Source organism: Zalophus californianus, chromosome 15 (genome assembly GCF_009762305.2).
Source record: "Zalophus californianus isolate mZalCal1 chromosome 15, mZalCal1.pri.v2, whole genome shotgun sequence".
NCBI classification, from domain to species: domain Eukaryota; kingdom Metazoa; phylum Chordata; class Mammalia; order Carnivora; family Otariidae; genus Zalophus; species Zalophus californianus.
The window spans coordinates 61,118,596-61,134,670 of record NC_045609.1 but is presented as its reverse complement, the minus strand read 5'-3'; the positions used below and the strand labels follow the sequence as shown (position 1 = coordinate 61,134,670).

The 16,075-nt window shown below is 42.5% G+C and overlaps 1 protein-coding gene across 4 annotated transcripts in view; it reads left to right on the top strand.

Moving 5' to 3' along the window:
* Positions 1-899: 899 nt before the first annotated feature.
* ARMH3 (armadillo like helical domain containing 3) overlaps positions 900-16,075 on the top strand; it is a 181,469-nt gene continuing 166,293 nt past the window's right edge. For 3 of the 4 annotated variants that reach the window (XM_027593642.2, XM_027593658.2, XM_027593649.2), the window contains exons 1-2: positions 900-1,030; positions 14,695-14,807. In XM_027593642.2, the coding sequence (XP_027449443.1) occupies positions 14,706-14,807 (102 nt within the window). In that variant the 5' untranslated portion in view covers positions 900-1,030; positions 14,695-14,705. The remainder of the gene's footprint in view (positions 1,031-14,694; positions 14,808-16,075) is intronic. The other variant, XM_027593633.2, reaches the window with a different exon arrangement.

The following is a 16,075-nucleotide window of genomic DNA, read 5'->3' as shown; positions in this document are numbered from 1 at the left end:
GAGAATCCCAAGCACACTCCATGATGATCTCGGAGGCTGATGTGGGGCTCGATGTGGGTTTGATTTCCTTATTTTTATTTATTTATTTATTTATTTATTTGAGAGAGAGAGCCAAACTCAGGGAAGTTACCTGCCCAGTTAACACATGGGGCTTTTCACATAGTAGGCACACAGTACATATCTGTTGAATGGATGTTTCCTATTTTTCATTTACAAAGTTGCAATAAACATCCCGGAACATACCCTTTCTTTCTTTCTTTCTTTTTTTTTTTTAAGTAGGCTCACCACCCAGCGTGGAGCCCAATGCGGGTCCTGAGCTCAAGACCTGAGCTGAGACCAAGAGTCCCAGCTTAACTCACGGAGCCACCCAGATGCCCCATGGAACATATACATTTTTATTCCTAGAAGTGGAATTGCCCAGTTCAGAGTCTGCTGTATTTAAAAAGTGTATATGTATAATTCTCCTGTATTTTATTTTTTTATTTTATTTATTTATTTTTTTAAGATTTTATTTATTTATTTGACAGAGAGAGACACAGCACAGCGAGAGAGGGAACACAAGCAGGGAGAGTGGGAGAGGGTGAAGCAGGCCTACCGCAGAGTGGAGAGCCCGATGCGGGGCTCGATCCCAGGACCCTGGGATCATGACCTGAGCTGAAGGCAGACGCTTAACGACTGAGCCACCCAGGCGCCCCAATTCTCCTGTATTTTAAAAAACAATTGCAACTTGCCTCTAGTAGACCCTCAATAGATATTTCTTTTGCTAAAGTCTTTCTCGCGGTGCATTTCGGGAGTTGTAGTCCGTGTGATGCTTGCTGGGAACCGTGGTCCGAGCCAGCTTCAGGAAACGGGCGTGGACGTACCTATCACGCGGCGGGCTTTAGGACCCGGCGGGGCACCGTGGGACGGGGGAAGGGTCGGGGGAGGTCGGGAGCGCGTCCGTGAGCCCGGAGGAGCGGCGGCGTCGGTGGCGTCGGGAGCGAGCGGGCCCGTGAGCGGCCCGAGTAGTGGAGGAGGAGCCCGGGGCTCGGTAAGCGGCATCCGCGCGGGCCGGTCCCCGAACCTGGCCAACCCCTGCAGCTCCAGCCGGACTAGGCCTTGGCCCCGAGGCGGCTCTAGGGGCGGGGCCTACGCTCGCCTAGGGGACGACGGTGGTGGCGGGGGGAGAGGGAGGGAGGACAGCTGCTGAGGCGGGCTGAGTCTGCGTGCGGCTGGGAGGCAGGGCCCGGGCGGTGGAGCGGAGCGAGAAGCGTTTTGCTTTTGCAGCGGCTAGTCCCTCCGACCTCCCGGTGCCTGTCGCGGCCTTCCCACTCCCCGCTGCGCCCTCTTGGCGGCCGAGATGCTGACCTTTGACCCCAGCATGGGGCTGATCCCGACGCCTCAAGCAGCCTCCGGAGCCTCTCCCCCTCAGGCTGTCGCCGCCCTCGGGAGGCCTTCCGCCCAGTCCAGCCTGGCCCTGGGATGAGGGCTTTGGGCAGGACCTCTGAGAAGGGTTAGAGGTAGGCCCGTCTGTTGAGGTCTTAATTTGTCCTTGGAAGGGCCTTCAACCTACCCCTCTTTTCAGTCTCTGACCGATGGGCTTCAGCCCACCCTATGCACAGAATCAGTGAAGCTGCCATGTATTCTTGGGGTTACTTGGAGCGAGCCTGGGAAACGAACCTGTACCCAGGCAGGTGTGGGGAAGAAAGAAGAGGAGAAAAAGCTCGTTCCTTGGGGAAGGAGAGCTAGCAGAGGCCGAGGAGTGCTGCCTCTGGAGACTGGAGAAGTAGGAACTTGGGCCAGACTTGAAAAATGTTTCTGGATCATCAGACCCTCCCCAGTTCTTTCTCTCCAGAAGAAGTTTTGAGCTTAGCGAGAACGATTTCTTTGCTATTGTCAGCTCTCAGTGACTTTGTAAACCAGGGCACTATGGTTTGTGCCCCTGTCCTTAGCACAAGTTAATTGAAATTATTTGGGGTGTTTCTTTGGCTGGCTGTATGTGCACAGTACTTCCTATGTGAAAGCTTTTGGGATAGGAAATCAGTCTAGGGAAAGGTGGATCCTTCTTGTTAGGATTGTAAAGGGGGAATTTCCATTCTTTTCAACATTTGTATAATATAATTTAAAAAAACCCTTAAAAAAACATTTATGGAAGTTGGAATCTCACATAGAGTTAAGTTCAAAAATCCACAAAATTTGGGGAAAACAGCCAAATCACAAACTGATCCAGGATATATGAAGGTGAACTGTTTACTCAACACACATTTATTTTATTTTATTTTTTAAAGATTTATTTATTTATTTTGAGAGAGTGAGAAAGAGAGTATATGAGAGGGGGGAGGGTTAGAGGGAGAAGCAGGCTCCTCGCTGAGCAGGGAGCCCGATGTGGGACTCGATCCCGGGACTCCAGGATCATGACCTGAGCCGAAGGCAGTCACTTAACCGACTGAGCCACCCAGGCGCCCCTCAACACACATTTATTGAGTATGTACTATGTAACTGGCACTGGATTAGAGATAGTATCTTTCCTCAGGGACATCAGAGAAATGTATTCATATGAAAATTGTAGGGGCGCCTGGGTGGCTCAGTCGGTTAAGTGTCTGCCTTTGGCTCAGGTCATGATCCCAGGATCCTGGGATCGAGCCCTGAACCGGCTCCCTGCTCAGCTGGGAAGCCTACTTCTCCCACTCCCCCTGCTTGTGTTCCCTCTCTCACTGTCTCTCCGTCAAATAAATAAAATCTAAAAAAAAAAAAAAAATTGTGCTGTGTGTTACATATCCATATAAAGGAATTTATACAGTGTGAAGGGAATACTGCCATGTGTGGGAGACTCAGGGATATTTTTGCAGGGAAGAGAGATTGAGTTGGGTTTTGAAGGATGAGTAGGAGCTTGTACAAATAAGGCAAGGCATTCCAGTTGAGCAAAGTATGCACAAAGGGATGGTGAAAGTGTGAAGAGAAAAAATAACGTGATGTTTAAGTGTCAAAAATTTGTCCCAGGGCGCCTGGGTGGCTCAGATGGTTAAGCATCTGCCTTCAGCTCAGGTCATGATCCCAGGGTCCTAGGATTGAGTCCCACATCGGGCTCCCTACTCCTTGGGAGCCTGCTTCTCTCTCTCTCTCTCTCTTTCTCTGTCTCTCATGAATAAATAAATAAAATCTTAAAAAAAAAAATTTGTCCCAAACAGGATGTGTGGTAGGGAAATTGCCAGGAGATAAGACTAAAAAGAGAGTAGGGAGCCATTGGAGTTTTTTATGTTAGGGAGTGACAGAAGTGTGGATTAAAGTCATGAGAAATGAAGTAGTGAGACTAATTAGAGTTGCAGTTGACTGAGAGTCTGAATAAAGTGTGGCAGTGGGAATGAAGAGGAGGGGAATGGATTTTAGAGGTATTTCTGAGAGATGCAACATGACTTAGTGACTAGGGAAAGAGAGTAGGCTAAGGTTTGTAATTTGAGAGATTGGGTGAATTTGGAATTTCATTGACCAGGACATGGATTAAAAAAGCAGATTTTTTTAAGGGCTGGGGTGACTATGGAAAGAGTATAAGGGAGATAGTCTGGTATGCTGAGATCCAGTTGCTTGTGAGGTGTGCATATGGAGATGTTAGTAGGCAGCTGGAAGTACAGAGGCCTGGTGAGCTTAATATCTTGGCAATAGCTCTGAGTAAGTGAGGGCAAATATGAAAAAAATATTGGGAAAAATGTTTATTTTGTTTGTTTATGAGGAATAATCAGAGTATGTACTTCTTCCATTTAACAATGAGCTTCTCAAGGCAGGGACCATAACTTTGTAATTTTGGGACCCCTTTTTGTCTTACACTATGGCTATTATAAAGTATGATAAATGTTAGTTATTAAGCCAGTAGGAAATCCATTTACTTTGTAAGGTTGCAGTTGCCTTTTGGGCTTTCTTTAAGAAGATTATGGGAGTCTGTCTTAGAATTTTCATTTTATACTTAGGTGGTATTCATGAGGCTTGTATGGTTCAACAGGAAAGGAAATGAAGCTCTGAGTGACATGCTGCTTGAGGAAGTTCAGGGCTTGAACAGGAGATAGTATTAATTTACAGGAGGCTCCTGCTCATTGAGAAGAGGATCTTAAAATGAATTCTCATTTTGGGAGATGTCAGAAAAATGTGATTTTCAATTAAAGTTGCCTGAAATCCTGTCAATTTGGAGTTGGTTCCTCCTTAATGAAGGTGCAAGTGCATTCTGTCTTGTATAAAATAATTTGAAAGGGAAGCTGAGGTAGTCATGTTTATTTAAGCCTCTTCAGCTGTATTTTTAGTGCAAGTAGGCAGACTCTGTAGATTCTCTTGGGACTGGCTTGAGTTCTCTTCTGTGAAGCTACTTCATCTCTAGTAGATGCAGACAATGGCTGATACCTAGAGTAAGGATTGGGAAATTCCTGGTTTTGCCACTTACAGCTTAGTCTTGGGAAAGTCCCTGAATTACTTCCACTTTCAAGTATAGGCTAAACACCCACTCTGAGATGAGCCCTGTCCGAGGACATGCAAGATGAGGATGCTGCCCCATAGTGGCTCATGTACCTACTGAATCATACTGGTTCTTTCCTAGTAGTTAGAAAGTAGGGATGGTGCTTGTCAGTGTCCTGAGTTGACTGACTTTTCTTGGATAGAGTGGGAATGTTGATATTACGGATATTAGTTTGGAGTTTCCACAGAACTTTAGCTGAATCTGGATTTTGAGTATTTGGTTAGTCAACACCTGATTTTTTGCACTAATGGGATATTCTGATAGGGAGAAGGGCTACCAGAGAGAAAGATTTAGTGGCTCTTTTACTTTGGGCAAAGTGAAATCCTCATTGTAAAATTATGGTAATAGTACCTACTTTATCTGATTGTTGTAAGGATTAAATACAGTATATTTAAAGCACTTAGAACAGTGCCAAGTAGGGGAGGTGCCTGGGTGGCTCAATTGGTTGGCTGACTGCCTTTGGCTCTGGTCATGATCCTGGAGTCCCAGGATCGAGTCCCACGTCAGGCTCCCTGCTCAGTGGGGAATCTGCTTCTCCCTCTGACCCTCCCCCATCTCGTGCTCTCTCTCTCAAATAAATAAAATCTTTTAAAAAAAGAACAGTGCCAAGTATATAGTGAGTATTCAGTAGTGTTATTTATTATATATGACTTTGATTGGGAGTCTGTGGAATGAGTGATGAATTCCATCTCCAGAACTTAAAAAAAGAAAAGTGATAGCATAAGGGGATGGTGGCCTATCCATAAAAGGAATTCAAAGAGGTGGCTTCATGAGTGCAGGCCTCATTCTGTTCTCATTTCGGAGATATGAGAGATGGGGAGTACCTAGCTCTAAAAATCCATGAAAATGGAAAGACGTTATATGCTTGTTTTAGAGCCAGTGTGTGGGGTGGAATTGGGGGAACCTGTGTCGCATGCTATGAGAGAGGCTGTGTCAAGGAATCATGTCAAACAGTAGGATGTGAATCCAGCGAAACTAAATCCTCGGGCCTTCAGAAAGGAAGAGCCATGTTAGGAACTAGTTTGAGAAGTTAAGGGTTAGGGTTTGGAAGTAGAAATACCCTGCCTTCTCTTAAATGCTTATAGTGCTAGTATTTACCTCCAGGGAGTATATATGCCTTGCAGGAGAACTTAGGGAGCAGATATCCTCCCCCTAAGGATTAGAGAGAGACACACACACACACACACACCCCCCACCTTCTCTTAACCAATTTTTTTTTTAAAGATTTTATTTATTTCAGAGAGAGAATGAGAGCTAGAAAGCACGAGAGGCAAGAGGGTCAGAGGGAGAAGCAGACTCCCTGCTGAGCAGGAAGCCCAATGTGGGACTCGATCCCGGGACTCCGGATCATGACCTGAGCCGAAAGCAGTTGATTAACCAACTGAGCCACCCAGGCGCCCAGCCCTGCCTTCTCTTAAATGCTTATAGTGCTAGTATTTACCTCCAGGGAGTGTGTATGCCTTGCAGAAGAATTTAGGGCGCAGATAACTTCTGCCTAAGGATTAGACACACACACACACACCCCCACACCCTTGCTTCTAGAGGAGAGCCAGGGCAGGAGACTATATTTCTGGCTTTATTTCCAACACACACACACACACCCTTGCTTCTAGAGGAGAGCCAGGGCAGGAGACTATATTTCTGGCTTTATAAACATATTGCTTCCTCTTGTGTATTGGGTGAATGGCCAGTGATCAGACAATGGTGATATTTGACTCACCCACAACTTCTGGGCAGATAGGATTTTCATCCTCCTTACCTAGCATTGTGGATTACTATAGTCAGTGTGTCTTGTAGTGATCTTTCACAGATGGGCAAACTGGGGCTAAGATCCTAAGGGAAGGGATGCCATTGGTGAGTTAATATGGGGAGAATGAGCTGGGAGTAGATGAGGGTTGTTCCAGTGTCTTTTCTAGAGGTGACAAGTTTTATTCATCCTCTCAAAATTGTCTTATGTCCAGATGCTCCTTTCAAAGCATTTGATGCGTTTAAGGCTTTAATGAGTACTTCTCAAACTTTAGTGAGCATCAGAATGACTTGGGGCAGGGTTTTGCAGTCTCAGTGCTATTGACATACTGGGCCAGTAATTCTTTGTTGTGGGAACTACCCAGTGCATTGTAGGATGTTTAGCAGCATCCCTGGCCTCTACCTAGTAGATTCTCCTTTCCCAGTTGTGACAGCCAAAAATGTCTCTGTTCATTGATGTTCCCTGGATGGCAAAATTACCACAGTTGAGAACCACTGACCTGGGGTGCTTATTAAAAATCTAGACCCTTAGTGTCAACTATCCTAAAAAAATTTAAAAAAAAATACAAAAACAAATCTAGACCCCTTAGTCCTTATCTTGAAAAGTCAGTTTCAGTAGTGGGGAAAGGGGGCTTAGGGATCTGTATTTTCAGGAGGCACCTCAGGAGATTCTGCAACAATTGATCGCAGCTCTGTGGTGGGAAAGCATAATTTTTCCTAAGCTCAGGGCTGTACAGATTTATACTTGACTTACTCTCTATTTCATCTTTCTGTCTTACTGTATCTTTCCATTCGTTATCAAATTTTGGGGGAGAATTATCCTTAGAACACTGGCTAAGCTCAATTAAAATATTATCAATTAAATCTTGTAGTGGATATCAGTGTGTTTCAGCTGGTTTTTTTTTCTTCAGTTACCATATTGGATATATCTATCAACTTTACTAGACAGATTCCTCTCCAGTGTTTTCTTCTTCTTCTTCTTTTTTTTTATTTTTAAAGATTTTATTTGACAGAGAGAGACACAGCAAGAGAGGGAACACAAGCAGGGAGAGTGGGAGAGGGAGAAGCAGGCCTCCCGCGGAGCAGGGAGCCTGGTGCGGGGCTCGATCCCAGGACCTTGGGATCATGACCTGAGCCGAAGGCAGACGCTTAACGACTGAACCACCCACACGCCCCTCTTCTTTTTTTTTTTTTTTAAAGATTTTATTTATTTATTTCACAGAGAAAGATAGCGAGAGCAGGAACACAAGCAGGGGGAGTGGGAGAGGGAGAAGCAGGCTTCCTGCGGAGCAGGGAGCCCGACGTGGGGCTTGATCCCAGGACGCTGGGATCATGACCTGAGCCGAAGGCAGACACTTAACGACTGAGCCACCCAGGCACCCCTCCAGTGTTTTCTTCTAAGTTTTCTACCCTTCCATTCATTTGTATATCACTTTACCATTATCAATATTTATATACATATGCATGTTTCAGACATGCATGTGTATCTTTTACTATTTACGGTGGCACCTCTACCCACTGGCAAACTAGAGTGTTGAAACTCAAGATACCTGGACACCCCAAAGTTTGTTCATCAAGATCAATGGGTATATATTCTTCCTCCTCACTTACCTGGAACCTGGTTGCAGTTTCTCTGCAGAGCCTCAGCTTTGTTTATATGTAGGTTATACAACTTCTGCCCACTGCTCTGCCTTTTGAGAGACAGTGTAGCATAGTGGTTAAGAAGAGGGACTCTAGGGGCCCTTAGGGTGGCTCAGTCGGTTAAGCGTTTGACTTTTTTTTTTTTTGAGATTTTATTTATTTAAGACAGAGTGAGAGAGACAGAGCACGAGAGGGGTGAGGGGCAGAGGGAGAAGCAGACTCCCCGCTGAGCAGAGAGCCCGATGCGGGGATCAGTCTTGGGACTCTGGGATCATGACCTGAGCTGAAGGCAGACGCTTAATCGACTGAGCCACACAGGTGCCCCAGCGTTCGACTCTTGATTTCAGCTGAGGTCATGATCTCAGGGTTGTGAGATCGAGCTCCGTGTCTGGCTTAGTGCTGAGTGCAGAGCCTGCGGAGCCTGCTTGGGATTCTCTCTCTTCTCCCTCTGCCCCTTCCCACTCAAGCACGCGCGCTCTCTCTAACAATAAACAAACTAACAAATAAATAATAAACTTCTTCAAAAAAGAGCAGGGACTCTAACGTGTGGCCGTCTGGGTTTGAGTCCCTACTCTCACAATGGTAATTTTTTTTTAAACCACTTTATGCTTTTGTTTTCTTTTTTTTTATGCTTTAGTTTTCTTATTGTAAAGTTCCTGGATCATAGGTCCGTGAGGATAAAACCAATTAATATATATGAAATGCTTAGAACAGTGCATGGTGCGTAAGTGCTAAGCAATTGTTAATTCTTTCTTTCTCAAAGATTATTTGAGAGAGAGGGAGAGTGCACTTGTGTGCAAGCGGGGGGCGGGGCAGAGGGCGAGGCATAAGCAGACTCCACGCTCAGCACTGAGCATGAGCACGAGCCCACCTGGGGCTTGATCCCACAACCTGTGATCATGACCTGAGCCTAAATGAAGAGCCACCCAGGTGCCCCTAATTGTTATTTTTGATTGGTGTCCTGAGGGTACAAGTCAGGATCCCTACTAGCCTCTGTTCTAGTATTCTGCATGGGTGCTGTTAATTTTCATATATGCATGAATGCACCGGTTTTTTTTTTTTAGATTGAGGAATAGCTTACATAATGTAAAATGTACAACTTGATGAGTTTTTTTAAACATGTACACATTTGTGTTACCTCCACTCCAATCAAGATAGAGCATGTTTTCAGCATCTAAGAAGGCTTCCTTGTGCTCCTTCTCATTCATATCCCCCAGAGTAACTACTATTCTGACCTCTGTCACCATAGATTAATTTTGCTGTTTTTGAACTTCGTGTAATTGGACTCATTTATTTTTACTTTTTTCTTTCAGAGGTTTTTATTCAACATCTGTGAAATTTATCAATATTGTTTCAATAATTTGTTCTTTTAAATTTCTGGGTTAAAAAAACTCATTTTAAAAAACTACTCATTCTGGGTAGTACTTTATCACATGAATATGTTATACTCTTCCTACTCTGCCGATGGACATTTGAATTCTCTTTATGTAAGAAAAAAACTCACACAAACATGAAATGCCTACTTCAAAACACTTTACAATGACATTTCAAAAAGGGAATGTTTATACTATAATCTAGGCACTCTGGCATTTCCATTTCTTGAACATGCCAAGTATGTTCAAATCTGGGAGCCTTTGCATTTGCAGTTCCCTGTATTTGAAACACTTTTCCTGAGACTTTCACATGGCTGTTTCCTTTCTGTTATTCTGATCTGCCCACATATCACTTGTCATAGAGGCCTACTTTAATCCCCCAGTCTAATGTAGTCATCAAGGTACTTATCTCTGTCTCAACAGGTTTGTTGTCTTTCCCCCCTCTGGAATGAAAACTCTGTTTTCTTGTCTGTCTTGTTCACTGCTGTATCCCTAGTGCTTAGCACCTGAAAGGTGCTCAGTAAGTATCTGTGGAGTGAATGAATGCCTGACCTGTGCATTATTTCTTTCTAGATGATGGGCACACTTGTTTTTATACATTTTCTGTCTTTCTCCTTTCCTTTTTTCTTTTCTTCTCCTTTTTCTTTTCTTATGTACTGGGTGAAATGTTTTAGGATGTTTACCTCAGCATCTACCTATAGTGTTTTGGTTGAAGCCTCCCTCAACAGTGAAAAGAGGGTGATACTTGCTAACAGTCCATTACCAGTATGAACCTACAGCCGTAGGCGATTAAATTTGGAAGACTACAGAGAGTTATTCCATGGCTTTTTTATTCCCTGGTTTATTGAGATATAATTGATATATTATGGAGATTATAATTGATATATAACATTGGCATATCACTTTAAGGTATACAGTGTGATGATTTGATACATATGAAATGATTACCATGCTAAGGTTAGTTAACACATTCATCATCACCTAATCCATCACCTCACATAAGCATATTCATATTGTTGCAAATGGCAGGATTTCCTTCTTTTTTATGGCGGAATAATATTCCATTGTATGTGTGTACCACATTTTTTTTATCCATTCATTCATTGATAGACACCTACGTTGTTGCCAAATCTTGGCTATTGTGAATAATGCTGCAGTGAACATCGGGCTGCAGATATCTCTTCAAGACAGTGATTTCGTTTCCTTTGGATATATACACAGAAGTGGGACTGCTGGATCATATCATAGTTTTATTTTTAATATTTTGAGGAACCTCTACTGTTTTCTGTTGTGGCTATACCAATTTACATTCCCAGCAGTGCACAGAGGTTCCCTTTTCTGCATATCCTTGCCACTGCTTCTTTTTACAGATTGGCAGATTGAAGCCCAGGGAAGGAAAGAAAACTAAAGGTTATAGTATGAGTGTATAAGAATTGGGATTAAAGCCCAAGATGTTTTGTTTTTAGATTTTTTCCAGTTTTATTGAAAAATAATTGACATACATCAGTGTATAAGGTGCATAGCGTGATGGTTTTATTTACATATATTGTGAATTAATTACTTCAGTAAGTTTTTTTTTAAAGATTTTATTTATTTATTTGACAGAGAGAGACACAAGAGGGAACACAAGCAGGGGGGAGCGGGAGAGGGAGAAGCAGGCTTCCCGCCGAGCAGGGCGCCTGATGTGAGGCTTGATCCCAGGATCCCGGGATCATGACCTGAGCCAAAGGCAGACGCTTAACGACTGAGTCACCCAGGTGCCCGCTCAAGAGGTTTTGTTAACATCCATCATATCATAAAGATACAATACTAAGACTTTTGATAGATTAACTATTAACTCTTCGGAAATTAGAATTTCTATTAAATTAATTTTCTGATACTAGAGTTGGCATGTATCGTGTTGTGTTCAGAAAGACAATAAATGAATAGCTAAATATAACTAGCATTTCTTGCATATTAGACATTGGAAGAGTTTGGCTTTAGGTTTTAAAATCTTGGGGCACCTGTGTGGCTCAGTTGGTTAAGTGTCTACCTTTGGCTCAGGTCATGGTCCTAGGGTCCTGGGATTGAACCCCACAGCAGGCTCCCTGCTCAGCCTGCTTCTCCCTCTCCCTCTGTGCACTGCCCCCTCACCCCTGCTTGTGCTCTTTCTGTCTCTTAAATAAATAAAATCTTTAAAAAAATAAAAATAAAATCTTGATATTTGGTTGTTTTATCCTGAAGGGATGTGAAGTGATGTGCACTTAAGATGTTTGTGGCTGGATTGCCTAAAGATATTCTTAAAAAGTTGTATGACTCGAGTCTTTCAGAGAGAAGTTGTGCTGCGGGTCATGGGACCAGCAGTCCCTGAGGTTTAGGAATAAAAGACTTCATTGATTTACCATTGGGTTGGGGGGATTTGAAACCATTCCTAAGTTTGATGGTAGGTGAAATTAGTATTGATATGTTGCCTGATTCTCTTTTATGCTTTGCCTGTCATATCTTATTTCTGAGAAACTGTGTTAAAGTCTAAGGTGACATTTTTGTGGGATTACTGTGGCTTTGCTGTATTTGCTTCTTCGCCAGCAGGATTTAAAATCCCGGATCAACAGAGGTCATAGTGTAGTCATAGAATGCTTCTTTCCCTTCCTCATGGTACCATAGCATTTTCTTTGTACTTTTACTCTGTTTCTCATCATTTGTCTTGTGCTGTGTGGTTATTATGCGTCCAGCTCTGCCAATAGATCGTGAGCTCCTAGAGGATCAGGTCTGTTGTTTCCTCTTTGTAACCCCATAGTGCCTAAACTAGTACTTTACAATATTTAGGTGTTTCTTATGTATTTGTGGTATTTCAGTGATGCTGAGAGGATCATTCAGTGATTTGTCTAGTTCAGTCTCCTTGTTTTACATGTAAGGAAACTAGGAACACAGTGACTTAGTGTCATGTAGGTGGTTAGGACACCTGTATTGTAGTCTCAGTTCTGCTGGTTGGTTGTTCCATTATGCCTTGCTGCTCCTCAGCTGCTTCTGGTTTTCTACAAAGAGAAGGGTTGTGAAAGAGAAGAAAAACACTGGGAGGACATAAATTACACTCCCATTACTGATGTGCTCTACCAGTCAGATATTTTACTTTCAAATTTAAGAGCAGAGGCTTAATTTCTGAAATCCCCCAAAAAACTTTTAGGGGTTCTGCACTTCTCTTAGTCCACCACCCTCAGAACACCTTTTTTGTGTTCCTTGGGTAGAAGTGCTGGCAGGAGGAGGAGACTATGTTAGTTTCCAGTCACATTTCAGACAAGCGTTGGTGGTAAATTACACTTGCCTCCCATGATGACAGAGACTAATGACATGAGGCTCCGAATGGAGGGAGAGTGATGAAAATAATTTAACTTCTTAGGAACTTGGTACTTTGGATTGGAATTGTTTTTTCCCTCCTCTCCTGTTCCCTTTTGCTTATTAGAAAGTATTGATTCTGAAATAGGGAAAGTGAGTTTATTAGATTTGGGGTGGACATTGATTGCTGTAACCCAATTATAAATCCTCAGAGGGGCCTGTTTGTGAACAGGTACTTTTCACATCAAGGAACTCGTGGTTCCTGCTATTCCCACTAATCAACTGGTTGAAGCTGAACACATGAAAGATCTATATCCACTAAGCTTAGAATTGCATTGCTTTTGATTTATTTTAATGAGATCCTGTTGATTTCCAATTTATTTTCCCCCGATAAGGACATCTTCCTCTTGACAACCTATTTAAAAGACACAGGAATGTTTTGAACGGAGGCTGTATTTCATGCTTTAAGGCAAAGCCATGATCAATATAGTACAAATTGCCCAAAAGCATCTTCTCTTTTTGTTGTTATTTTTTCCTTCAGTTTTCTCTGGACCATAATGGAATTTGAGGACTTAGTGAGGCCTTGATAGAGATTAGTTCTTAATAAAATTTTAGGTCACATCTAGGACTTTTCAGGTCCCCCCCGCCATTTCAGAATCAGTCAGTGATGAGCATACACTGAGCATATACCCTGAGCCAGGTGCTTATAGAAAAAGGATAAGATGTAGTCCCTGTGCTAAAGATGCTTCATATCTAGTTGGAGAAATTTTCTGTGCTTTGTGTTTTTTTATGCTCAAAGGTAAATCTCCTTTTTAGCTGTATGTATTAAAGAAAGACAATCTCTGAGATATATTCTTTTATGCTATTGGATGCATCTCTTCCTCAAAATTTTGATTTTGATTTGAAAGATAGCACATATTTTCTCTCTCTATATATATTTTAAAAGATTTTGTTTATTTGAGAGAGAGACAGATAGTGACAGAGATAGCAAGAGAGAGCACAAGCGGGGAGGAGAGGGAGAAGAGCCCGACGTGGGGCTCGATCCCAGGACCCTGGGATCATGACCTGAGCCGAAGGCAGATGCTTAACCCCCTGAGCCACCCAGGTGCCCCATAGCACATATTTTCTAAAAGTCATTGAACAAAATTAATTTTATTCTGCTGCTTTGGATTTGTCTGGAAGTAAAATCAGGCTCCTTGCTACTGCCCATACTTCCCATTGGGTGAGATTAAGTTTCACAACTAGAGCCTAGAATTTAAGAGAGAGACAGGAATTTTGTCTTTGTCAACAGTAGAAAGAATCTGGGAAGTGAGGGGAAATGTATAAATCCACAGTGGAGACCTGTGGGATTTTAAGTTCTTAGTTGTAAAAAATTGAAATTCCAAAAAAAAAAAAATTGAAATTCCTTGAAACAAGATGGGAAATTTGGGCATGATTCATGGAATTGCTTTTATATAGAATTGAAAAATACACGAGGTTTAATCTGCAGTAGTGTTATAAATATATATATAATTAGATTTGAAAGAAGTATATTGTTATATCCAGTTATTTTGAAATCAGATTTAATTTTTGTTCTTATAACTGCTATTTTCTGTCTTGGGTCTCTTTCCAGAGGAATTTCTGAAGACAGTCAAGTGCAGTGTGATTTATGAGGCAGTGAAGGCCAAGTACTTTGCAGTGATGAGGACCTACTTACTTTGGGGAAATCAATGGAGCACATCAGTCTGCAGCACACTTCCTGCCTTAATGGTCCTAAAGTCAATCAATACTTGAAATTTAACTTCACCATCAGTCTGTGGGCAATGTGTGCTTTGCAGCCTTCCTTCCATCAACTTCAAATATATGGCCAGATCTATTATAGATGGAGCTAGTTACACTTTCCTTCTTGCTTTTGGATCTGCTGTAAGCCTTGTCTACTGGCATGTTTTAAAGATGTAAAATGTGTTTTGCTGTAGGCCAAGTAATGATTTAAGCCTTGAAATTACTTGGTCAGGGGATGGGGTGTTGGACAGATGCACAAGATCTATTACCTGGCTGTTTATCATTTTTTCTTCTTCCTAAAAAATTTCCCTTTGAAAGCTTTCAACAGACTGTCCAGCATCTTGGAGAGCATTTATAGCACTGACTGTGGCTTTCTTTTCACAGATTCTCTGACTATGGCACAGGTGGAGAAACGAGGGGGTTTGCTCCGGAAATCTTCAGCCTCCAAAAAACCACTGAAGGAAAAGGTGGTGCTGATGTATGATGAGATCTTTATGGTAAGGCTCGGAGCTCTGACAATTCTGCACAGCTTGACTCCTTAGTTTCTTGTTCCAAAATGAGAAATAGGCTCACCCCTGCCTATTACCTTTCAGTTCTTCAGAGGGAGAAAGAGAGAGCAAGGGTGAGAGTGAGTGTGAGCTCTCTCATGGTAGAAATTATGATCATGTATTAATTAATAAAGATTGCTGTTATGTTGTTCTTATAGATTATTGCTATGACCTCAGTAAAACAATTGAAAGAGGGAGTAAAGCTCCTGAGCTTTTTTTTTTAAATATCTTTAAGAAAGACTTGTTTTCCGTATGATCCAATGTAAGTACTCTTCTATCCTAGATGTCCCTTGAAATTCCTTTTGGCTCTAGAATTCTATGATTCAATTATTTTTAAAAGATGAACTCTTGGGGCGCCTGGATGGCTCAGTTGGTTAAGCATCTGCCTTCGGCTCAGGTCATGATCCCGGAGTCCTGGGATCGAGCCCCACGTTCAGCTCCCTGCTCAGTGGGGAGTCTGCTTCTCCCTCTGCCCTTCACCCTGCTCATGCTCTCTCTCACTCTCTCTTTCTCTGTTAAATAAATAAATAAAATCTTAAAAAAAAAAAGATTAACTATTATATTCCATCTCAAGTTGTTAGTGGACAGAACAATTGCTTAGTCTATCACATTCTCCCAACTATATAAGATCACTGACAAATTATTAGCGATTGGATTGAGGATTTCTTTGGGTCTTCATAACTGCTGATTGACCACAGTCCAAGCCTTTGTTGTGAAATCTACTCTGTCAGGGAGGGTTATCCTGCAGAGGTACTTGCCTTCTGAAATTCTGATCGTAAGTAGTGCATATAAAATGGCATAATACTTATAAAAAGAGTTACCATTGTATTGAATTTCTTTTTTTTCTTTTTTAAGATTTTATTTATTTTTTTTGACAGAGAGACAGTGAGAGAGGGAACACAAGCAGGGGGAGTGGGAGAGGGAAAGCAGGCTTCCTGCTGAACAGGGAGCCTGATGTGGGGCTTGATCCCAGGACCCCGGGATCATGACCTGAGCTGAAGGCAGACGCTTAATGACTGAACCACCCAAGCACCCCACCATATATTGAATTTCTACCATGTGCCTGGCGTCTAAGTGCATCACTAAGTACATTAACTCTAATTCTGATAAGAATGCTGCAAGAGTGCCATGTTTTCACATGTGCCACGTAAAAGCATTTTTCAGATGAGGAAACTGGGGATGATAGCTGGAAGGTGATGGAGCCATGGTTTGAACCC